This window comes from Mustelus asterias, unplaced genomic scaffold (genome assembly GCF_964213995.1).
Source record: "Mustelus asterias unplaced genomic scaffold, sMusAst1.hap1.1 HAP1_SCAFFOLD_102, whole genome shotgun sequence".
In the NCBI taxonomy this organism is placed as follows: domain Eukaryota; kingdom Metazoa; phylum Chordata; class Chondrichthyes; order Carcharhiniformes; family Triakidae; genus Mustelus; species Mustelus asterias.
In genome coordinates, this window is record NW_027590149.1 from 1,111,295 (window position 1) to 1,130,086 (window position 18,792).

At 43.8% G+C, this 18,792-nt stretch overlaps 1 protein-coding gene across 1 annotated transcript in view; it reads left to right on the top strand.

Moving 5' to 3' along the window:
- Positions 1–18,792, top strand: part of LOC144484378 (NACHT, LRR and PYD domains-containing protein 3-like) — a 55,017-nt gene that overhangs the window by 14,075 nt on the left and 22,150 nt on the right. The window contains exons 5-8 of the mRNA XM_078202899.1: positions 4,380–4,551; positions 4,641–4,706; positions 9,763–11,500; positions 17,115–17,201. Of these exons, the coding sequence (XP_078059025.1) occupies positions 4,380–4,551; positions 4,641–4,706; positions 9,763–11,500; positions 17,115–17,201 (2,063 nt within the window). The remainder of the gene's footprint in view (positions 1–4,379; positions 4,552–4,640; positions 4,707–9,762; positions 11,501–17,114; positions 17,202–18,792) is intronic.

An 18,792-nucleotide genomic window follows, 5' to 3' on the forward strand; every position in this document is an offset into this window, starting at 1 on the left:
TATCCCATTTGCCCAAAACAGGACAAATCCATATGGAAAATTTGCACCCCACAAGCCTCCTCCCACTAAGTGGCAGAGATAAAATGAGTCATTGCCAGTGACTTAAAGTTGCAGATACTTTGCAGTTTGGGACGGCAAAGTGGCACAGTGGTTAGCATTACTGCCTCATCGCGCTGGGACCGGGTTCGATTCCTGGTTTGAGTCATTTTCTACGTGGTGTCTGCATGTTCTGCACGTTTTAAAGTTTATTCATTATTGTGAAAAGTAGGCTTGCATTAACATTGCAAAGATGTGACTGTGAATATCCCCTAGTTGCCATACTCCAGCGCCTTTTCGGGAACACTGAGGGTGAATTTAGCATGGCCAATGCACCTAACCAGAGCACCCGGAAGAAACCCACGCAGACACGGGGAGACTGTGCAGATTCCACACAGTGACCCAAGTCGGGAATTGAACCCAGGTCCCTGGCGCTATGAGGCAGCACTGCTAACTACTTTGGAACCGTGCTGCCGAGTTTTTGTGTGCATTTCCGTCGGGTGTTCGGCTTTCCTCCCACAGTCTGAAACACGTGATGGTTAGGTGCATTGACCATGTGAAATTCTCCCTCAATGTACCTGAACAGGCGCTGGAGCGTGACAACGACGGGATTTCCTCGGTCATTACATTGCTTTCTTAATGCAAGCCTCTTTGTAACATGAATAAATACACTTTAAGCGTTTAATAACATGATAATTGAAGTTCCTTTTAGGTACTGCCAGTATCACTTGCCTCCTGATCTCATTAAACCCTTGGTCCATTCATGGACCAACACGAGTGTCTGCCTCTGACATCACAACATTATTTGATTGAACTCTGTCATGAAATGCTCAGGCGATAGAAATGAATGGGAACTGCGCTAAATCTCTGCAATGGCTGCAGTCATACCTAGCACAATGATAGTTGCGATTGTTCGAGGTCAATCCTAGCAGACCCATGGCCCTCATACTTGAGTTCCTCAACGTCCTGTGTTCTCTGAAAATATATCCAGCTGTTTCATGACCTATCTGCTATCAATTGGTCAGAAGTGGAGGTGTTTTAGTGTTGATGTTAAAATGTACAACTTAATCTGTAACTCCTCAGATATCAGGAACTGAACAATATCCAGTCTAGTAAATGGTCAGTGATATTCCTGCCACACAACTCCATCCCTGTTTGACACTAAGTCACATTACCATTGCGGAAACCCACTTCAACAACCATGAGGGTTACAATTGAACACAACCTTATCTCGAAGAGTCAGAGGCTGGGAATTTGCTGCAAGGCTCACTTCCTGAATTCCCAAAGTCTGCGAATAATCCACAAGACAAAAATGGGCAACGTGACGGAATACGCTCCACAATCATGGATTATTGTGTCCAACATTATCTAAGCAGCTCGACACCATCGAGAATGGAGCTGCCACTTGATTTGCATGGAATTTGTTCTTAAAAATATTTCCTCCCACGTCACAATGTCAGCATGTGCACCTGGTAAAAGATGCACTGCAGCAAATCACTAACGCTCCCTTAACAGAACTAATACTGTGGGCACATGCTTTCAAATAACCAGTGTGGAAGATTTTGGAAATGAAAATCAACTAATACATCTTGAATTGAAATCTCGTTTCGGTAATGCTGACCATGAAAACATTATCCATTGATGTAAAAACCCATCCCAATCAATAATGTCGATGGTAGACTGAGATCTGCTGTCCTTGTCTGGACTACGTGTGACCCCAGCTCTAAAACAGTGTGATTACGTCTTGAAGAGTCTAACAGGCAACTCAGTTTTATTAAATGGCTGCAAAGTCTAAAAGTATTGAAACCGAATGATTCACCCGGAAATTACAATTACATTCCCAACCCTGTCGACCCTACAAATTTCATCATGTGGGGCCAGTGCTAAGATTCGGAAAGCTATCCCACTGACTAGTCAACCAGTTCCCTGAAACAATGAACCTCTTAACATCATACTTGCAGACAATGTCCCAAATACAACCATCATCATTGTTGGGTATGACCTGTCCCGCTGACAGGAAAGACCCACAAGACATCCAGTGGGGAGCGGATTGCCCTGGATTTCCTCAACATTGAGTCTGAACTCCCTGAAGTCTCATAATCCGGTTGGAAGCGTGGCAATGAAATTGCCTGCTGGTTTCAGCCTACAATGCCCACTATCTGATGAACAAGTGCTCCTCCATGTGACACAGTGTTTGGAGGAAGCACTGAGGATGGCAAGGGCAGGAAATATACTCTGGGTGTGGACTGAAATATCCATCAACAAGTCATGCTCAGTAGCGCCACCATTGAACGAGCGAGCATCGTCCTAAAGGGCATAGCTGCTGCACTGGGTCTGCGGCAGGCGGTGAGTGAATCAACAAAAGGTTTAACTTATTTGACCTCCTCCTGATCAGGCTGTCTGGTCCAGATGCACATGGTCAAAGTTGTCGGAGTGACCAACAAACTTTCCATTAGGAGGCAAAGTCCGGACTTACCTTCAGGTGTTGTGTGGATTTACCAATGAGTTAAATGTGATCGGTTTTGTACAGGTCAGTTGAGTCAAAACTGCGCAGCCATTAGACAGTGTGATCAATCAGTAGGAGCAGCAGAATTGTATTCGACCTTCACGGCCCAGCATATCATCTGCTCTGCTATTGCCAGTGTATCAGTCCGAGTGAATGAACAGTGCAGGAGGGGGTGCCATTGATAGCGCCCGGGGGTACCTCAACAACAGGTGTCAAACTGGTGAAGGTTCAACACGGGAATGCTTTTATAGCAAACAGCAGAACAAGCATGAGGGAAGTGACCCGAAATCTAATGAATCGGATCCAAAGCTCTGCATCCCTGCCTGATTCGTCCATGGCTGGTGTGAATTATTAACTAACCATCTGGAGTATTAGGCGCCCCAAATAGCCACGTCCTAAATTAAATATGTTTCAGTATGTCTGAACATTCCAGTACAAAAGACAAAGCTGAAACATTGGCAAATATTATTAGCCAGAAGGACGCCGGAGGTGAAAGAAAGAATTAAAGCAAAATAGTGCGGATGCTGCAATGTGAAACAAAAACAGAAAACCCCGGAAAATCTCAGCAGGTCTGACAGCACCTGTGAGGAGAGAATAGAGCCAACGTTTCGAGTCTGGATGACCCTTCATCAGAGCTCTGACGAAGGATTATCTGGGCACGAAACTTTGGCTCTATTCTCTTCCCCACAGATGCTGTCGGACCTGCTGAGATTTTCGAGCCTTTTCTGTTTTAGGAGCCAGTAGATGATCTATTTTGACTGTCTATTGAGGTCCCTGTCATCACAGATGTCAGTCCTTAGCTAATTCAGTTCACTCCAAATGATATCATGAAATAACCAAAGTAAATGTAAACTGTAAACATGGCAATATTCTGGCAAGAGAAAGACGTATCAGTGATCGTACTTCTAACTTAATCTCAGATGTGGGGTGTTTGCTGACGATTGCACTATTTTCAGCACAATTTGCAACTCCACAGATGCTGAAGCAATTAGACCACATATGCAAGAAAACCTGGACACCAGTCAGGCCTGGGCTGCGATATGCCAAGTAACGTTCGCGCTACAAAAATGCCAGGCAATTACAAATGCCATCAAAAGAGATTCCACCCCTCCCTCCTTGGCGATTGAATTTCATTACAATCATTGAATCCCCCACTATCACGATGCTGGGGGGGTGCAGCTGACCTGAAACTGAATTGTACCAGGCACAAAATACTGGTGACGAGAGCAGGTCAGATTCTGTGGAGCGTGACTCACTTCCTCACTCCCCAAGACCTCTTCATCGTCTAAAAGGCACAGTCAGAGTGTGATGGAATCGTCTCCAGTTGCCTGGATGTGCGCAGTTCCAACAACTTTCAAGACGCTCGACAGCATCCTGGACAAAACAGCCACCTGATTGACACCCCATCTCACCAACATCAGCATTCACACCCTCCACTATCGACACACATGGCAGCGGTGTTTACCATTTACATGATACACTGCCACAACATCATAAAAAAGTGGATCCTATAGTCTAACAGTAATCTGATGTCATGTTGGGCACGGAAGTTCAGATGAAATTAATCCCATTGAAATTATTGCTGGTTCTCTGGGATTTCTCACTCTCTTTGAAAATTATTTTAAATTAAAAATTGGTTTATTCATATGTCGTTTAAATTAAAGACCGAATCAAAATGTGATCTTTATTCAGTGTTGAGAAGGGATCAGGACCCAGTCCAGGGACTGCCTCCTGTCCTCAAAACACCTGGGAAATCCCTGAACAGATCCTTTCCTTCTCATTCCCAGTGCTTACCTTTCACTCTGTTTTCCAATACGCTCCTTATTATTCTTTACAGAAAGTAAAGGAAATCGCAGACAGTGGGAACCTCGCGGACTGTTCCAAACTGCTCCTAAATCTGGTGATAGAGAAAGGCCCTCGGGCTCTCAGGGTGATGTGGGAATCCTTTGTGGAAATGCACCATGGGTTACCAAAGTTGGAGAAAATACTGAAAGAATTACCGACACTTGGTACAGTAAAATCGCGCAGTGAATTAACCATTGCAGATTGTTCTGATATTGCACATAGCTGATTTCATGACTGTAATTCCTTTAATCAGGTCCTGATGCATTTGTTTACATGAACATCCCACAAGGTTTATCGGAAGTACCCAGTAACCTAAAAGGTAAGTGATGACAGTGAAGAATTCAAACTAATTATTTCACTTCTAAGAGTCTGAATAATTAGTTGTCAGAATTTGGGAATCAGAAAATCGAAGTCTCGGAATCAGGGTTAAATATTGTTTGAATTTGTCGTCCATCCTCATCTGTTCTGCACAGGTTCAAGTTTGCAATTCATACGACCATACACATTAGGAGCAAATGTTGACCCCTCGGTTCCTCTAAACTGCTCCACCATTGATCAAGAAGGCAAATGGGATGTTGGCCTATATCGCAAGGGTAATAGAATATAAAAGCAGAGATGTCTTGCTGCATCTGTACAGGGCATTGGTGCGGCCGCAGCTGGAATACTGTGTGCAGTATTGGCCCCTTATTTGCGGAAGGATATATTGGCCTTGGAGGGAGTGCAGAGAAGGTTCACCAGGTTGATACCAGAGATGAGGGGTGTTGATTGTGAGGAGAGACTGAGCAGATTGGGTTTGTATTCGTTGGAATTTAGAAGGCTGAGGGGGGATCTCATAGAGACCTGTAAGATAATGAAGGGGCTGGATAGGGTAGAGATCGAGAGATTCTTTCCACTTAGAAAGGAAACTAGAACGAGAGGGCACAGCCTCAAAATAAAGGGGAGTCAGTTTAGGACAGAGTTGAGGAGGAACTTCTTCTCTCAGAGGGTGGTGAATCTCTGGAATTCTCTGCCCACTGAAGTGGTGGAGGCTACCTCGTTAAATATGTTTAAATCACGGATAGATGGATTCCTGATCGGTAAGGGAATTAGGGGTTATAGGGATCAGGCGGGTAAGTGGAACTGATCCACTTCAGATCAGCCATGATCTTATTGAATGGCGGGGCAGGCTCGAGGGGCTAGATGGCCTACTCCTATTTCTTATGTTCTTATGAACAAGTCCATGGCTGATCGCATCACAACCTTCACATTGCATTCATGTTTTTCCCAATCATCTTTCGTCTGTTGTCCTTTATATTTTTTCACTGAAGCAACTCTAAATTACCAGAACCTCATTTTCTTGTTCTGTGTATTTTCCACCATAGTCCATAAATACTTCGAATGCCTGAACTTCACTGAACCGCTGCCAAGTTTGTTTTTTCAAGTTTATTCTTTAAATAGTTCAAATCCTCTGTTAACTAATCCATTTAGGGGGATTAGCGGGGGTAAATATGTGGAGTTACGGGAAAGTGCTTGGGTGGGATGTTCTGTCGGAGAGTCAGTACAGACTCGATGGACCTGGTGGCTTCCTTCCCCACTATCAAGGCTCGCCTTGTTCGCATGCTCGTAATGTCTCTGTTTTGCAACTCATAAACACCCTTCAACTTGTTCTGAAAGCCAAGTATCGAGAGCTCGGCGAGCCTTTGTGAGGGTGACCATCAAAGCTAATGAGTGCTGCTTATTGTGCTGCTGTCCTAAATTATGAATTACCTTTTTGCATTTGATCACTTTAATTTATTCTTCTTCCTTTTGGAACAAGTAAATGATATGATGTGGCCCCTTAAATGTTCCTTCACGCTGTTTCATCGGGTCAGAGACAGTATTAAGTTATAGACAACGTTGTAATTATTTTCTCATCATCATTTAAGAAAGATGCATTCAAACGCCATCTCTTTGCAGTAGATTTTTGACCCAGGTCACAAGTCTATGGACTTATGATCAGAGAGAGTTATAGTGAGAATGTCACTGTCAATGATTCTATGAGACTCTGACTCAATTGTAAATAAATAGTCAATGCGAGAGTGAAAGCAGTGAGTTTTGGAGTAAAATACAAAGTCTCTGTTACTCGGGTGCAGAAGCTTCCATATGTCCAGCAGCCCAGATTCAGTAACACGATTTCTCAGTGATTTGCTTATATTGGAGCAGGGGTTTGATGATGCTGAGAGCCAGTCTCCCATTTGGGACAGAACACAATTCGAATCTCACCCAATAAGGACAATCCTGTACTTTTAGCTGAGATAAGGTTGAAGAATATTTTCATGAATTGGGGATCATTCTCATTTGGGGCACATGAATGAAAGTTCCGTGCCTTCTCCGTTATGCAATACGAATTTGCCTTCATTGTCCGTATGTTGTGAGTGGACACAAAACTTCACCAGTCTGTGAAATAAGATTGTTAAACCCCTTATTCCCCCTGTTGGGTGAGAGGAAAAGAAGACCTGGTTTTCCCAAGATCTGCCCAGCTACTATGTTCTTTATCTGACAAATGTGTTTCCTTTAAAAATGCAATTTTGCAGCTTTGATGTTTCAGCTGATAGAGCATTTTTCCCTGAAGAGGTTTATATCAGGTTTACATTCTAGCTAATTACCTTGAACACATCCATAATAATCTGCATTTAATTGATCTGACCGGAGTATCCAGCTCGGCAAGTAGCCTGATATCAGAGAAGAAAGCATTGAGAGAGGGGGAAGGAGAAAAAGAAAGAAAAATGTACTGCCAATACAATGGCTTTTACATGGTTCCCTTGGGATCACTGTGAGATAAAAACTATATACATAAAAAGTTTAACTGCAAATTTGATCCATTTCCAAGTGCTGAAAACCAAATGTGCTTAAACCAACAAAAGTGGCTCGCTATTCAACCCATCAAATGTCTACTTGAGTCTCATAACTATAATTCTCCAGAGCAGATGTTCCGACTCTGAGGCCGACAGCTCCATTGGTGATAAGCCACATGAGTTAACTCTCCCGTCTAAACAAGCACAGCCGTGTCCATGGATACGGTCAGCTGAGACTGCTCCACCCCGCCCATCAAAGTGTTCATAGCCCCACCCGTTATGTGAACTGGCTAAAACTTTCTGAACATCACTGAATAAAGCAAAGTGCATATAAAAAATAAATCTCAGCCACTTGGAAAATAATATCAGCAAATAACATGCCATGTGGTGCAAGGTTCTTTCCAGCTGCTAACCCTCCAATCAGCTCGCACTGATGCCCAGATGTTGCAAGTGGACCTGATGGTTTCACCAAATGCCCAGATGTTGCAAGTGGACCTGATGGTTTCACCAAATGCACACCATATCTCCGTCCCTGTCGCTGTCTTCATCCAGCTCTATGTTCCCAACTGTGTAAAACAACCCACCATAGGCGACAGTAGCAAATTCAATAATTCAATTTATCACTGATTCCATCCAGCCCATGGTTCTTAAAACTGCACATCATACCATTTGAGCTGAGAATAGAGACGTCAATTTATCACTCTCTATGTCAGCCTCTCTCTCCTTCTGACATGTTGTGTCGTTAGACAGTTTTTGATTGCGTTCTGTGTTTCACTTCACAGTTGCCTCGAATTTACTATATTTCTGCACTATCTCCCAAATTCTTGTTAGCTGCATCCCGCTCTATCACAGCTCTCTATCTCATTATCTTCTCACAGTGTGTATGAAAGTGACTCACCCGTGACACTTGCATATCATTATATTGTTCAACTTCTAAGGCCACATGTCAGTTTCAAGTTTTGCTTCACTAAACTTCTGTTTTAACCTTGCATTTTCCAGCTGCTCCCTCTATGCTGCCTCACAGGCGAGGGACACGGGTTCTTTTCCTGGTTTGGGTTACTGTCTATGTGGAGTCTGCACGTTCTCCCTGCGCCTGCATGGTTTTCCTCCGGGTGCTCCGTTTCTCTCCCATAGCCCGAAAGACGTGCTGTTCGGTTCCTTGACTTTAAGAAGGCAGCTCATCGCCACAATCGCAAAGGCAATCGGCGACGGACAATATATGCTACCCTAGCCAGTGACATCTGGATCCCAGTAAATGATTTAAAAAAACCTCTCCAATGGACCCTCTCGCACAAACTCTCTTGCACAATTTCTGTCACAATACACTCTCTCTCACACACATACACGCTGTCCCACATACACAGTTATACACATGTTCTCACATACACATTCTCATACTCACTGTCACTCGCGCACACACTCTCACACTCTATCCCTCACAGAGACTCACACACACGCACTCATACACACATTCTCAGACTCATCGTCACTCAGTCACACACAGATTCTCTGTCAAATAATCTCTCGCATGGTCTTCCCCTCACATATTTCTCACATACTCTCACAATCTCTTTCTTATGTACACCCACAACACCCTCATTCTTCCTCTCACACGCACTCTCTTCCATACACGCTGTGTGTTTCTCAAACACACATCGATAACTCTGTTTTGCTCTCACATTTTCTCTCTTTATCTTATATCGACATTCTCACTCTCACCTACTCAGTCTCACAATATTATCCTCTCGCCTTTCCTCACGCACACTATCTCCCTCTTCATCGCTTCCTCTGTCATTCTCCCGAACACAGTCTCACAACCTTTATCCCTCAACCTTTCCTCTGTTATTATCGCATTCTGTTTAACACCCACAGTCTCAGGGAATTTTTCACTCTCATGTTCCCTCCCACACGCTCTCTGTCAGTTGTTCTCATTCTCTGTCACTCTCACATAATCTCACACACACTCTCTCGCACACACTCTGCTTCTGTCTTTCTCCATCTCTCTCTCTCTCTCTGTGCACTCACTCACACATATCTATGCACACACAAACTCCCCACTCACGTGCGGTAATTGTTCCTCAGGATTCTCGCCCTTTCTCTGCCCTGACCTGAACTCTGCTATTCGCTGTCGTGATACGAGCTCTGTAAGATTCAAATTGAAATAGAAAAGTGGGGTTTTCAACACTTTGCCGCTTGTCCAATCACAGCCTCCTTTCTCCCCATATTTTCTTTATTTGTGGTCTAATTCTGTTGCAGGACAAATTACATAAAAAAGGAAAATTGTGGAAAAACTCTGCAGATCTGCAGAGGCAGAAAGGGAGACCGGTGTTTGGATCAGATTTGACTTCTGCAGAGCTGAGCTGTCCAGCTATATTTATTAGGCTGAATACAAACAGTTCAGTGGCTGAATTTGGCCCATGGGCCATTAGTTGTCAAAGCCAGTTGTACAAAAATCTATGTTGGAACTGAACTAATGCCTGCAATATTTAATGGATTGGTCAATTTTACCGGGATGTTTGTAAAATGCCAATAGAACTAACTTTCTCTCCATTCTTATTGAAGATCTCCAACAGAAACACAAGGAGACACTCCGGGTACAAACTGAAACACTGAGAGTGAACACTATCCTCATAAAGGAGAAGGTTAAAATTTTCCAGCTGGTTGGTCGATACGCTGAGCTAACGGTTATTTCTACTGTTCGAGATCGGACACTTGTCGAACATGAACTGCTGGCAAGAGGCCGAGACCATGAAAAGTGGAGAGAGAAACATCTCCGGAAAGAACTGGAAAAAATCCGAACTGATCAATTGTTTCAGAGCAGCTTTTCCCAGAGAAAATCCAAATCTGGGAATTCAGCAGCAGTGAGCGGAGTGCCGGGAATTGGAAAAACAACAATGGTACAAAAGATTGTTTATGACTGGGCCACTGGGAAAATATACCCACACTTTCAATTTGTTTTCAGTTTTAAATTCCGGGATTTGAACACTATTAACTGTAGAATAAACCTGAGGAATCTGATATTGGATCAGTATCCCTACTTTGGGAATATTCTGGGAGAGCTCTGGAAGAACCCAGAGGGATTGCTGTTTATATTCGATGGTTTGGATGAATTCAAGGACAGTATTGATTTTGCTGACAATCGGAGAAATACAGAACCTCAGTCCATGTGCACAGATCCCGAATGCTGGTGTGAAGTGTCTGACATTGTGTACAGTTTAATACAGCACAAGCTGCTCCCAGGATGTTCAGTGCTAGTGACCAGCCGCCCCACTGCATTACATTTATTGGAAAAGGCTGACATCAGTGTCTGGGCTGAAATCCTGGGATTTGTTGGTGATGAACGGAAGGAATATTTCAACAAGTCTTTTGAAGATCAGACGGTGGCAGCAGCTGTTTTCAAACACGTGGAGGAGAACGAGATCCTGTACACCATGTGTTACAACCCTTCCTACTGCTGGATCCTCGGTCTGTCACTGGGTCCCTTCTTTACACAAAGAGACAGGAAACAGCAGCAAGTTCCCAAGACCATCACCCAACTATATTCCTACTATATTTACAACATTCTGAAAAACCATGGCCGAGAGATTGAAAAACCCCGTGATGTGTTACTGAAGCTTGGTGAGATGGCCTTCACAGGAATCTCCAAGAAGAAGATTGTGTTTAGGAATAAAGATTTGATTGAGTACAATCTACAACCTTCCCAGTTCCTGTCTGGGTTCCTGATGGAGCTTTTAGAGAGAGATGTTTCTGCCCAGAGTGTGGTTTACACATTCCCACACCTCACCATCCAAGAGTTTGTAGCTGCACTCACACAATTCCTGACTCCAGATCCCAGGGATATCGGGAAACTCCTCAGTAAAATCCACAGTGAGGAAGATGGGCGATTTGAGATATTTCTCCGTTTTGTTGCTGGTCTGTCCTCCCCACAGTCAGCTCGACCCCTGGTGGAGTTTCTGGGTCCATTTCTTCATCAAACAACCTGCCGAGTGATTGACTGGGTGAAGGAGAAGGTTGAAGGGCAGATTGGAGACACAGAGACTGAAACTGGGAAGAGGAAGCTCCTGAACACATTCCACTACCTGTTTGAGTCTCAGAATAAAACACTGGCTCGGAACACAGTGGGATCTATGGAAACACTTTCATTTAGCGGATTGCGACTGACCCCGATTGACTGTGCGGTCCTGTCTCATGTCATTGGACTCTGTGATACAATAAAACACCTCCATCTAGTGGAATGCTACATTCAGTGTGAAGGGCTCCAGCGGCTGGGACCCGTTCTGCACAAGTGTCAGGAGTTGAGGTAACTGTTTGGTCTCATAGCGGATATTCTCATTGTCGAGAAGCCATTTCCTTTGTTTGAATAAAACAGAGGCATGTTCATTCGAGGACGTCAAGAGAGAAACAATGTCCAATGGTCACAAAGTGTGGGAGAATGGCACAAAGTAATAATGCTCATTTCAGAGCAGATGCAGATATGATGGGCCGATTGGCCTCCTTCTGAACCTGTAATAAATCCAGATTCTCTGATAAAACTACATCGTTTCAAGAAGGCAGATTCTCCTGGAATAGGCGTGGGCAATAAATGTTGGCATAACCAGTGATGCCCACGTTCCTTGAATGAATAAAAACATTATTGGGATGAATTTTAAATAATTATTGCTGTAAAGGCCTCCCTCCAAAATCTGAAAAAGGATCATTCCCTCTCCCAACAGAAACCATCTGATTCTGTACGATGCGATACAGAAATTAGTTTGTCTTGTTCGGTGCAGCTTACAGTTTGTGTTTAATTATGATCAGGATTATTTTACTGCGCTCTCCCTGTGTTATGTATTACAGTCGGTGTGTGTTATATTGGGACAATGTCCCTTTATAAGTCACGTGATCACTGGTGACATCATCAGTTCGGGTTGCTTTCTAAATGCCTGCATTGCGCTGCCTCTACTGGCAGCCTCTGTGAACTCCATCTTGCTTCTTGGATTAACTGGTTGTAACTGAAACTCAGAGCTTCTATCATTCATTGTGGGCCTCTGAATAGAAGCAACCATTTCTTTAAACCTGCATAACTCTTACAACGTCGTAAACCTTAAATTAAAATGTAGGGACAGTTTAAAGTGAAACCAAAAACCCGCAGGCGGGCAGCTTTGTTTAACATGAAGTGAAATTAAAGTTTTGGCCCTTTCTGAGCTCACAAGCACAGAAACACAAATTAAACTTAAACTCATGAATTATTGTCTAATGCCCACAAACACAAATTATTACATAACAGTAAAGCCCAAGATGCTGTATTCTTTATTAACTGCTACCTACACTTGCCCTGCTAACGGCAATGATCAATGTACATATACATCCAGTCCCTCTGCTCCTGCAATCCGTTAACAATTCTACCGATTATTTTATATTGCTTCCTCATCTGCATGTTTCCTGAAAGTATCGCCTCACCCATCTCTGCATTGAACTTAATCTGCCACCTATCTGTACACTCCTCCATAGTCTGTTTTTCAATCCCAAGCTCTTCTCCTCACAGTTTACAATGCCTCAAACTGTTCTGTGATCAACAAACTTTGAAATTTTCCTCGAGACTGCAAACCATAGAAACCCTACAGTGCAGGAAGAGGCCATTCGGCCCACCGAGTCTGCACCGACCACAATCCCACCCAGGCCCTACCCCCATATCCCTACATGTTTTACCATCTAATCCCTGTAACCTACACATCTCAGGACACTAAGGAGCAATTTTAGCATGGCCAATCAACCTAACCCGCACACCTTTAAACTGGGAGGAAACCGGAGCACCCGGAGGAAACCCACTCAGACACGAGGAGAATGTGCAAACTCCACACACTGACCCAAGCCGGGAATCGAACCCAGGTCCCTGGAGCTGTGAAGCAGCAGTGCCAACCACTGTGCTACCGTGCCGCCCAAACACCTAGATCATTCACATATATCAGGGAAAAACAAGGATCCCAATACCAAACGCTAGGGTTCTCCATTACCGACATCCTCCAGCCTTAAAAATATCCATTACTCTTTGTTCATCCAATTTTGTATCCACGTTGCCACTTTCCCATTTATTTTATGAGCTTATGCCACAAGTCTGTTGTGTCACTGCATCAGATGATTTTTGAATATCCATGTACACCACATCAACAGCAGAACCATCACTGACCCTTTCTGTTGCTTCCTCCAATTCACAGCAATATAAAGCCAGTCGAAAACGGCATTTGTTTTACCAACCAATGAATTTAGTTTCCTCTGTGTCGCTATTAGATTCACCATTTCCCTTTTGAACTCAGCGTGGGCCGGCTCAGAGTAGCTGAATGATCAACTGACCCTCGGACCCTCAGCTAAGTTTAACACTACTGCTCCAGGCTGGAGCCGCAGACTTGACTAAATTGGATTGACCCACTCTTTTCAGTTGTGGTTACTGCCTCCAGGCCCTCTCTTCATCCACTCCAACAAACTGAGATAGCTGGGAATTAAACCCGTATCAACTGCTTGGAAAGCAACTATGCTCATTATTATATCACCATCATTGCATTTAGGGACTCCTGTGGTGTAGGTGCACCCACTGTGCTGTGAGAAAGAGAATCCCAGGACTTTGACCCAGTCACTGTGAAGGAACAACGATATCTTTCCAAGTCAGGATGATGTGTATCTTTAAGGGAACTTCCAGGTGGAGATGTTTCCATTTATCTGCTTGTCCTTCTAGGGATAGAAATCACAAGATTGGAAGGTGCTGTGTAACGGGCCATTGGGAGTTGTTGCACTGCATCTTGTAGATGGTACACACTGCTCGCTCTGTACCTCTGTGGTGGATGGAATGAATGTTGAAGGTGATGGGTGGAGAACCAGTCAACAAGCAGAGTTATCCTGGATGGTGGCGAGCTTCCTGAATCTTGAGCTGCGCTCATGCAGACAAGTGGATGGTATTTAATTAAATTCCTGACATGTGTCTTGTAGATGGTGGAAATGTTTTGGGAAGTCAGGAGGTGAGTTACTCTGTGCAGAAATCCTGGCCTTTAACCTTCTCTTATAGCCACAGTATTGATCTGGCTCATCTGTTTCTGATCAATGGTAACTCCCAAGATGTTGATAGTTGGGGATTCATGGGGATGATAATCCCATTGAATGTAAAGGGAAATGACTGTATTCTCTCTTGGTGGAAATAGTCATCGCCTGGGACTTCTCAGCCCTTCCCTTGTTCAAGCCTTGCTAAATATGGACAGGTCCTGCATCACTGTCTTGCGGAGTTGAGAATGGTGCTGAACGTTGTACAGACATCAGCAAACATCTCCACTTCTGACCTGATGATGGAGGAAGTGTAATTGATGAAGCAGCTGAAGATGGTTGGGCCGAGGGCACTCCCCTGAGAAATTCCTGCTGTGATTTCCTGGAGTTGAGATGACCCTCTCTTCACCCACTCCGACAAACTGAGATAGCTGAGAATTAAACCCCTATCAACTGCTTGGAAAGCAACTATGCTCACAATTATATCACTGGAATTGCATTTCGGGACTCCTGTGGTGTAGGTGCACCCACAGTGCTGTGAGAAAGAGAGTTCCAGGATTTTGACCCGGTCACTGTGAAGGAACGGTGATATATTTCCAAGTCAGGATGGTGTGTATCTTGGAAGGGAACTTCCAGGTGGTGATGTTTCCATTCATCTGCTGCCCTTGTCCTTAGGGATAGAAATCACAGACTGGGCAGTGCTGTGTAACGAGCCATGGTGAGTTGTTGCACTGCATCATGCAGATGGTCCAACAACCATAACTAACTTCCTTTGTGCTGGTGTTGCTCCAACCGGCAGATAGTTTTTTTTCTCTCATTTCCATTGACTTCAGTTTTTCTCTGGCTCCTTTTTGCTACATGTGGTCATATTCTGCCATGATGTCAAGGGCAGACACTCTCATCTCACATCCTGAGTTCAGCTCTGCTGTCCGTGTTTGCATCAAGGCTGTAATGAGGTAGGGGACTGAGTGACCCTGAGTAAGCACAAGCTCAGAGTCAGCGAGCAGGTCATTGCTAATTAAATGCTGCTTGATAGTCTCGATGACGCCTTCCTCTGTTGGCGATTGAGAGGAGACTGATGGGGTGGTAAATGGACAGATTGGATTTGTTCTTTCCTTTTTGTTTACGGTCATATCTGGGCAATTTCCCACTATTTTAGGTAAACATCAGTGTCGTAGCTCTACTGGAACAGCTTGGCGAGGAACAGAGCAGCTTCTGGAGCAGTAATCTTCAGTACAGTTACTGGAATATTGTCAAGATCTGTGGTCTTTGCAGTATCCATTATCTTTAACTATTTCTTGACATCATGTGGAGTGAATCGAATTCGCTGATAAATATCTGTGATGCTGGGGACCTCTGAACGGTTCAGCCACTGAAGTTAGTCACTAATATTTGAGCCATATCTTTTGCACTGATGTATTAGTCGTCTCCGTCATGAGGATGGGATATTTGTGGAGCCTCCTCCTTCTGTTGTTTCATCATCCACTACCATTCACAGCTAAATGTGGCAGGACTGCAGAGCTTACATCTGAGCCGAGGAAACCAGAATTTCCTGAATGAGGAAACCTGCTGCTGGAAAATCTCCAGTCAAACTGTCAGTGATATGAAACCGGGTTTGCGGATAACCCTTTCCCTGGGCGGCACAGTAGCACAGTGGTTAGCACTGCTGCTTCACGGCTCCAGGGTCCCGAGTTCGATTCCCGGCTCGGGTCACTGTGCGGAGTTTGCACATTCTCCTCGTGTCTGCGTGGGTTTCCTCCGGGTGCTCCGGTTTCCTCCCACGGTCCAAAGATGTGCGGGTTAGGTTGATTGGCCAGTTTAAAAATTGCCCCTTAGAGTCCTGAGATGCGTAGATTAGAGGGATTAGCAGGTAAATATGTGGGGGTAGGGCCTGGGTGGGATTGTGGTCGGTGCAGACTCGATGGGCCGAATGGCCTCCTTCTGCACTGTAGGGTTTCTATGATTCTATGATTCAATGTGAGGATCGACTGGAAGTAAGAACTCATGGTAATTCCCGGAGATAGAACACGAGCCAGACCTGCAGAAAATGTAGAGCCTGTTTACTGTGGAATGTAGCGGGAGACACCCCTCCCCTATAAACTAATCAAACAGAAATATTTCAACTTTCTAATGGGAGAATATTCTTTCCTTGTTGTATAAAATTTAGGGGATGGACCTTAAAGCAACAGTTAGCACAGTTTCACACTTTAACTTGCCCTGAGATATTATACAGATGTTATAATGTCAGTAGTTAAGAAGCACAGGGAATCCCGAGCGATCCACTCTCACAGCTTTATCATTTAACCCTCTGTGAAATGTACAATTCTCAGAAAATCCTGGACTTACAGCAGAAATGATTTGAATTTTTGGAATCTTGGCAGGGTCAGTGAGATTCAGGAGGGTAATTCTGATGATCAGGAAATGAGACCAGAATGTGGGACATGTTTAAACGTTACTTGCTTGTTCACAGGATGTGGGCATCACCTCCTCTAGGGGCCATTAGCAGTGGGAAATAAATGCTGGTCTAGCCAGCGACACCCATATCCCATGGACAATTAAACAAAATATACATTTTGAGAGGTGTAAAAGAGTTAATTGTTCATCATTTTTCAATGCTGACTATTGCCTTTTCCATTCAACAGAAAGGGTTTGATATTATCTCATTTAATATTGTCACATTTATTAGTGCCAAAGCATACCGCACATAGGGAAGGAAAGGAAAGTCCAGAATGCAGTGTCACAGTCACAGCTGGGGTGCAGAGAAAGATCAACTTGGATGAGATATAATATCGTAACTTGAATCAGGTCACCACTCGTGCTAAGTTTCTGACACAAAAATAGATCCAGCTATTTTTTCTGCTGAACATTAATCTGAATTTAATGTGTTTCTCACTTTCTCCATTTAGTCTGGGTCACAATAAAGTGGGAGATTCAGGAGCGAAACTATTGTCTGCGGCTCTGAGGAATCCAGAATGTAAAATACAGAAACTGCAGTAAGTATCAGACTGTGTGAGATTGTGTTAATAATCAGTGGATGGTCTGACACTGTAAATTATTATCAGTGTCAGTAATCGTGTCATTAATAACCATTCCACATCATTCCTGTCAGTATTCGTGTTAAACACCATGGATTCGCTCTGATTCCTGAAATCTTTCTCTCTCTGATCTCCAGTTTGGAGAGTAACAGCCTCAGATATTCTCACCTCTGCTCTCAGTACAAACCAGTCAGTGATGTGTCTGAACCTGAGTTACAATAAACTGCGAGATTCAGGAGTGAAAGAATTAACTAATCATTTATAATTATTCTCAAATCCATTCATGAGAATAAAAAAGATGGGCAAAACAATTAAATGTTTATAGAATTCCCAGATATGGCTGGTCGCATGTTCAATTTAGTTTAATTTGTCATTCAGATTATAGATGTTTATGTCTGTCGGCTTCTCAGTTTGATTTAATGTAGAAAACTGCTGTATATCGGTAAGGCAGATTACAAACTACATTGAATTCTGATTAGTTTTATCCCGAGGGATCCACTCTCAAATTTACGTTAAACGGAGCTTAAGGAGCATCTGAAAAGAGAATGCAGAGATGGAGGTGGGGAGGGTTATGAAGAGAATTCCAGAGCTCACAGCCCAGCAGTTCAAGGCACAGCTCAGCTGGCAATGGCAATAATCACAGTGCAGAATAGTCTGAATGATGTCCCTATTAATAATGGACATTGTTTTTAAGAACACAAATAATGATACTAAATATACCATTGCTATCAGTATTCGTGTTATTAAAAACACTACCCGCTATTAGTAGACACAAAATAAGCTTGGGAGCAAAGTTGGAGACCATGAAATAAAAGAGACAAAGGCAGCCTGGATATGAAGTTATCTGAGTGACAGGAAATAGGCAGGAGAGGTGAACTGTACCTTTTCATTTATCGGAAGCTGACAGTGGCTTTCCCCAGCAACCAGTACTGTGTTACTACGACTAATTTTCTTTACATGTACTACCAAATGAGACTTGGGTTTATCTAAAGATGAGATGTGAAGCTCCAGCACACGGCCACCAGACCACAGAGCGGACGCAGCATATGATAGACCGAGCTCAATCACACCAAAACCAATGGATCAGATCAGAGATCTGCTGTCTTGCCATATCCAGTCATAAATAGTGTTAGACATGCCACAAAATGTTGGACATGCCGGTTACATTAGGCAACAAGGTGGCACAGTGGTCAGCACTGCTGCCTCACAGCGCCAGGGACCAGGGTTCAATTCCGGCCTTGGGTGACTTTGTGTAGAGTTTGCACGTTCTCCCAGTGTCTGTGTGGGTTTCCTCTGGGTGCTCCAATTTTCTCCCACAGTCCAAAGATGTGCAGGTTCGGTTGATTGGCGATGCTAAGTTGTCCCTTGGTATCTCCGGGTGTGTAGGTTACGGGGATTAGTGGGCCATATATGTGGAGTTACAGAGATAGGGCCTGGATATGATATTCTTTCAAAGAATTGGTGAAGACTCGATGGGCCAAAGGGCCTCCTTCTACACTGTGGGAATTCTATGATTCTATAAACATGCTACAAGAATCCCCTCATTACT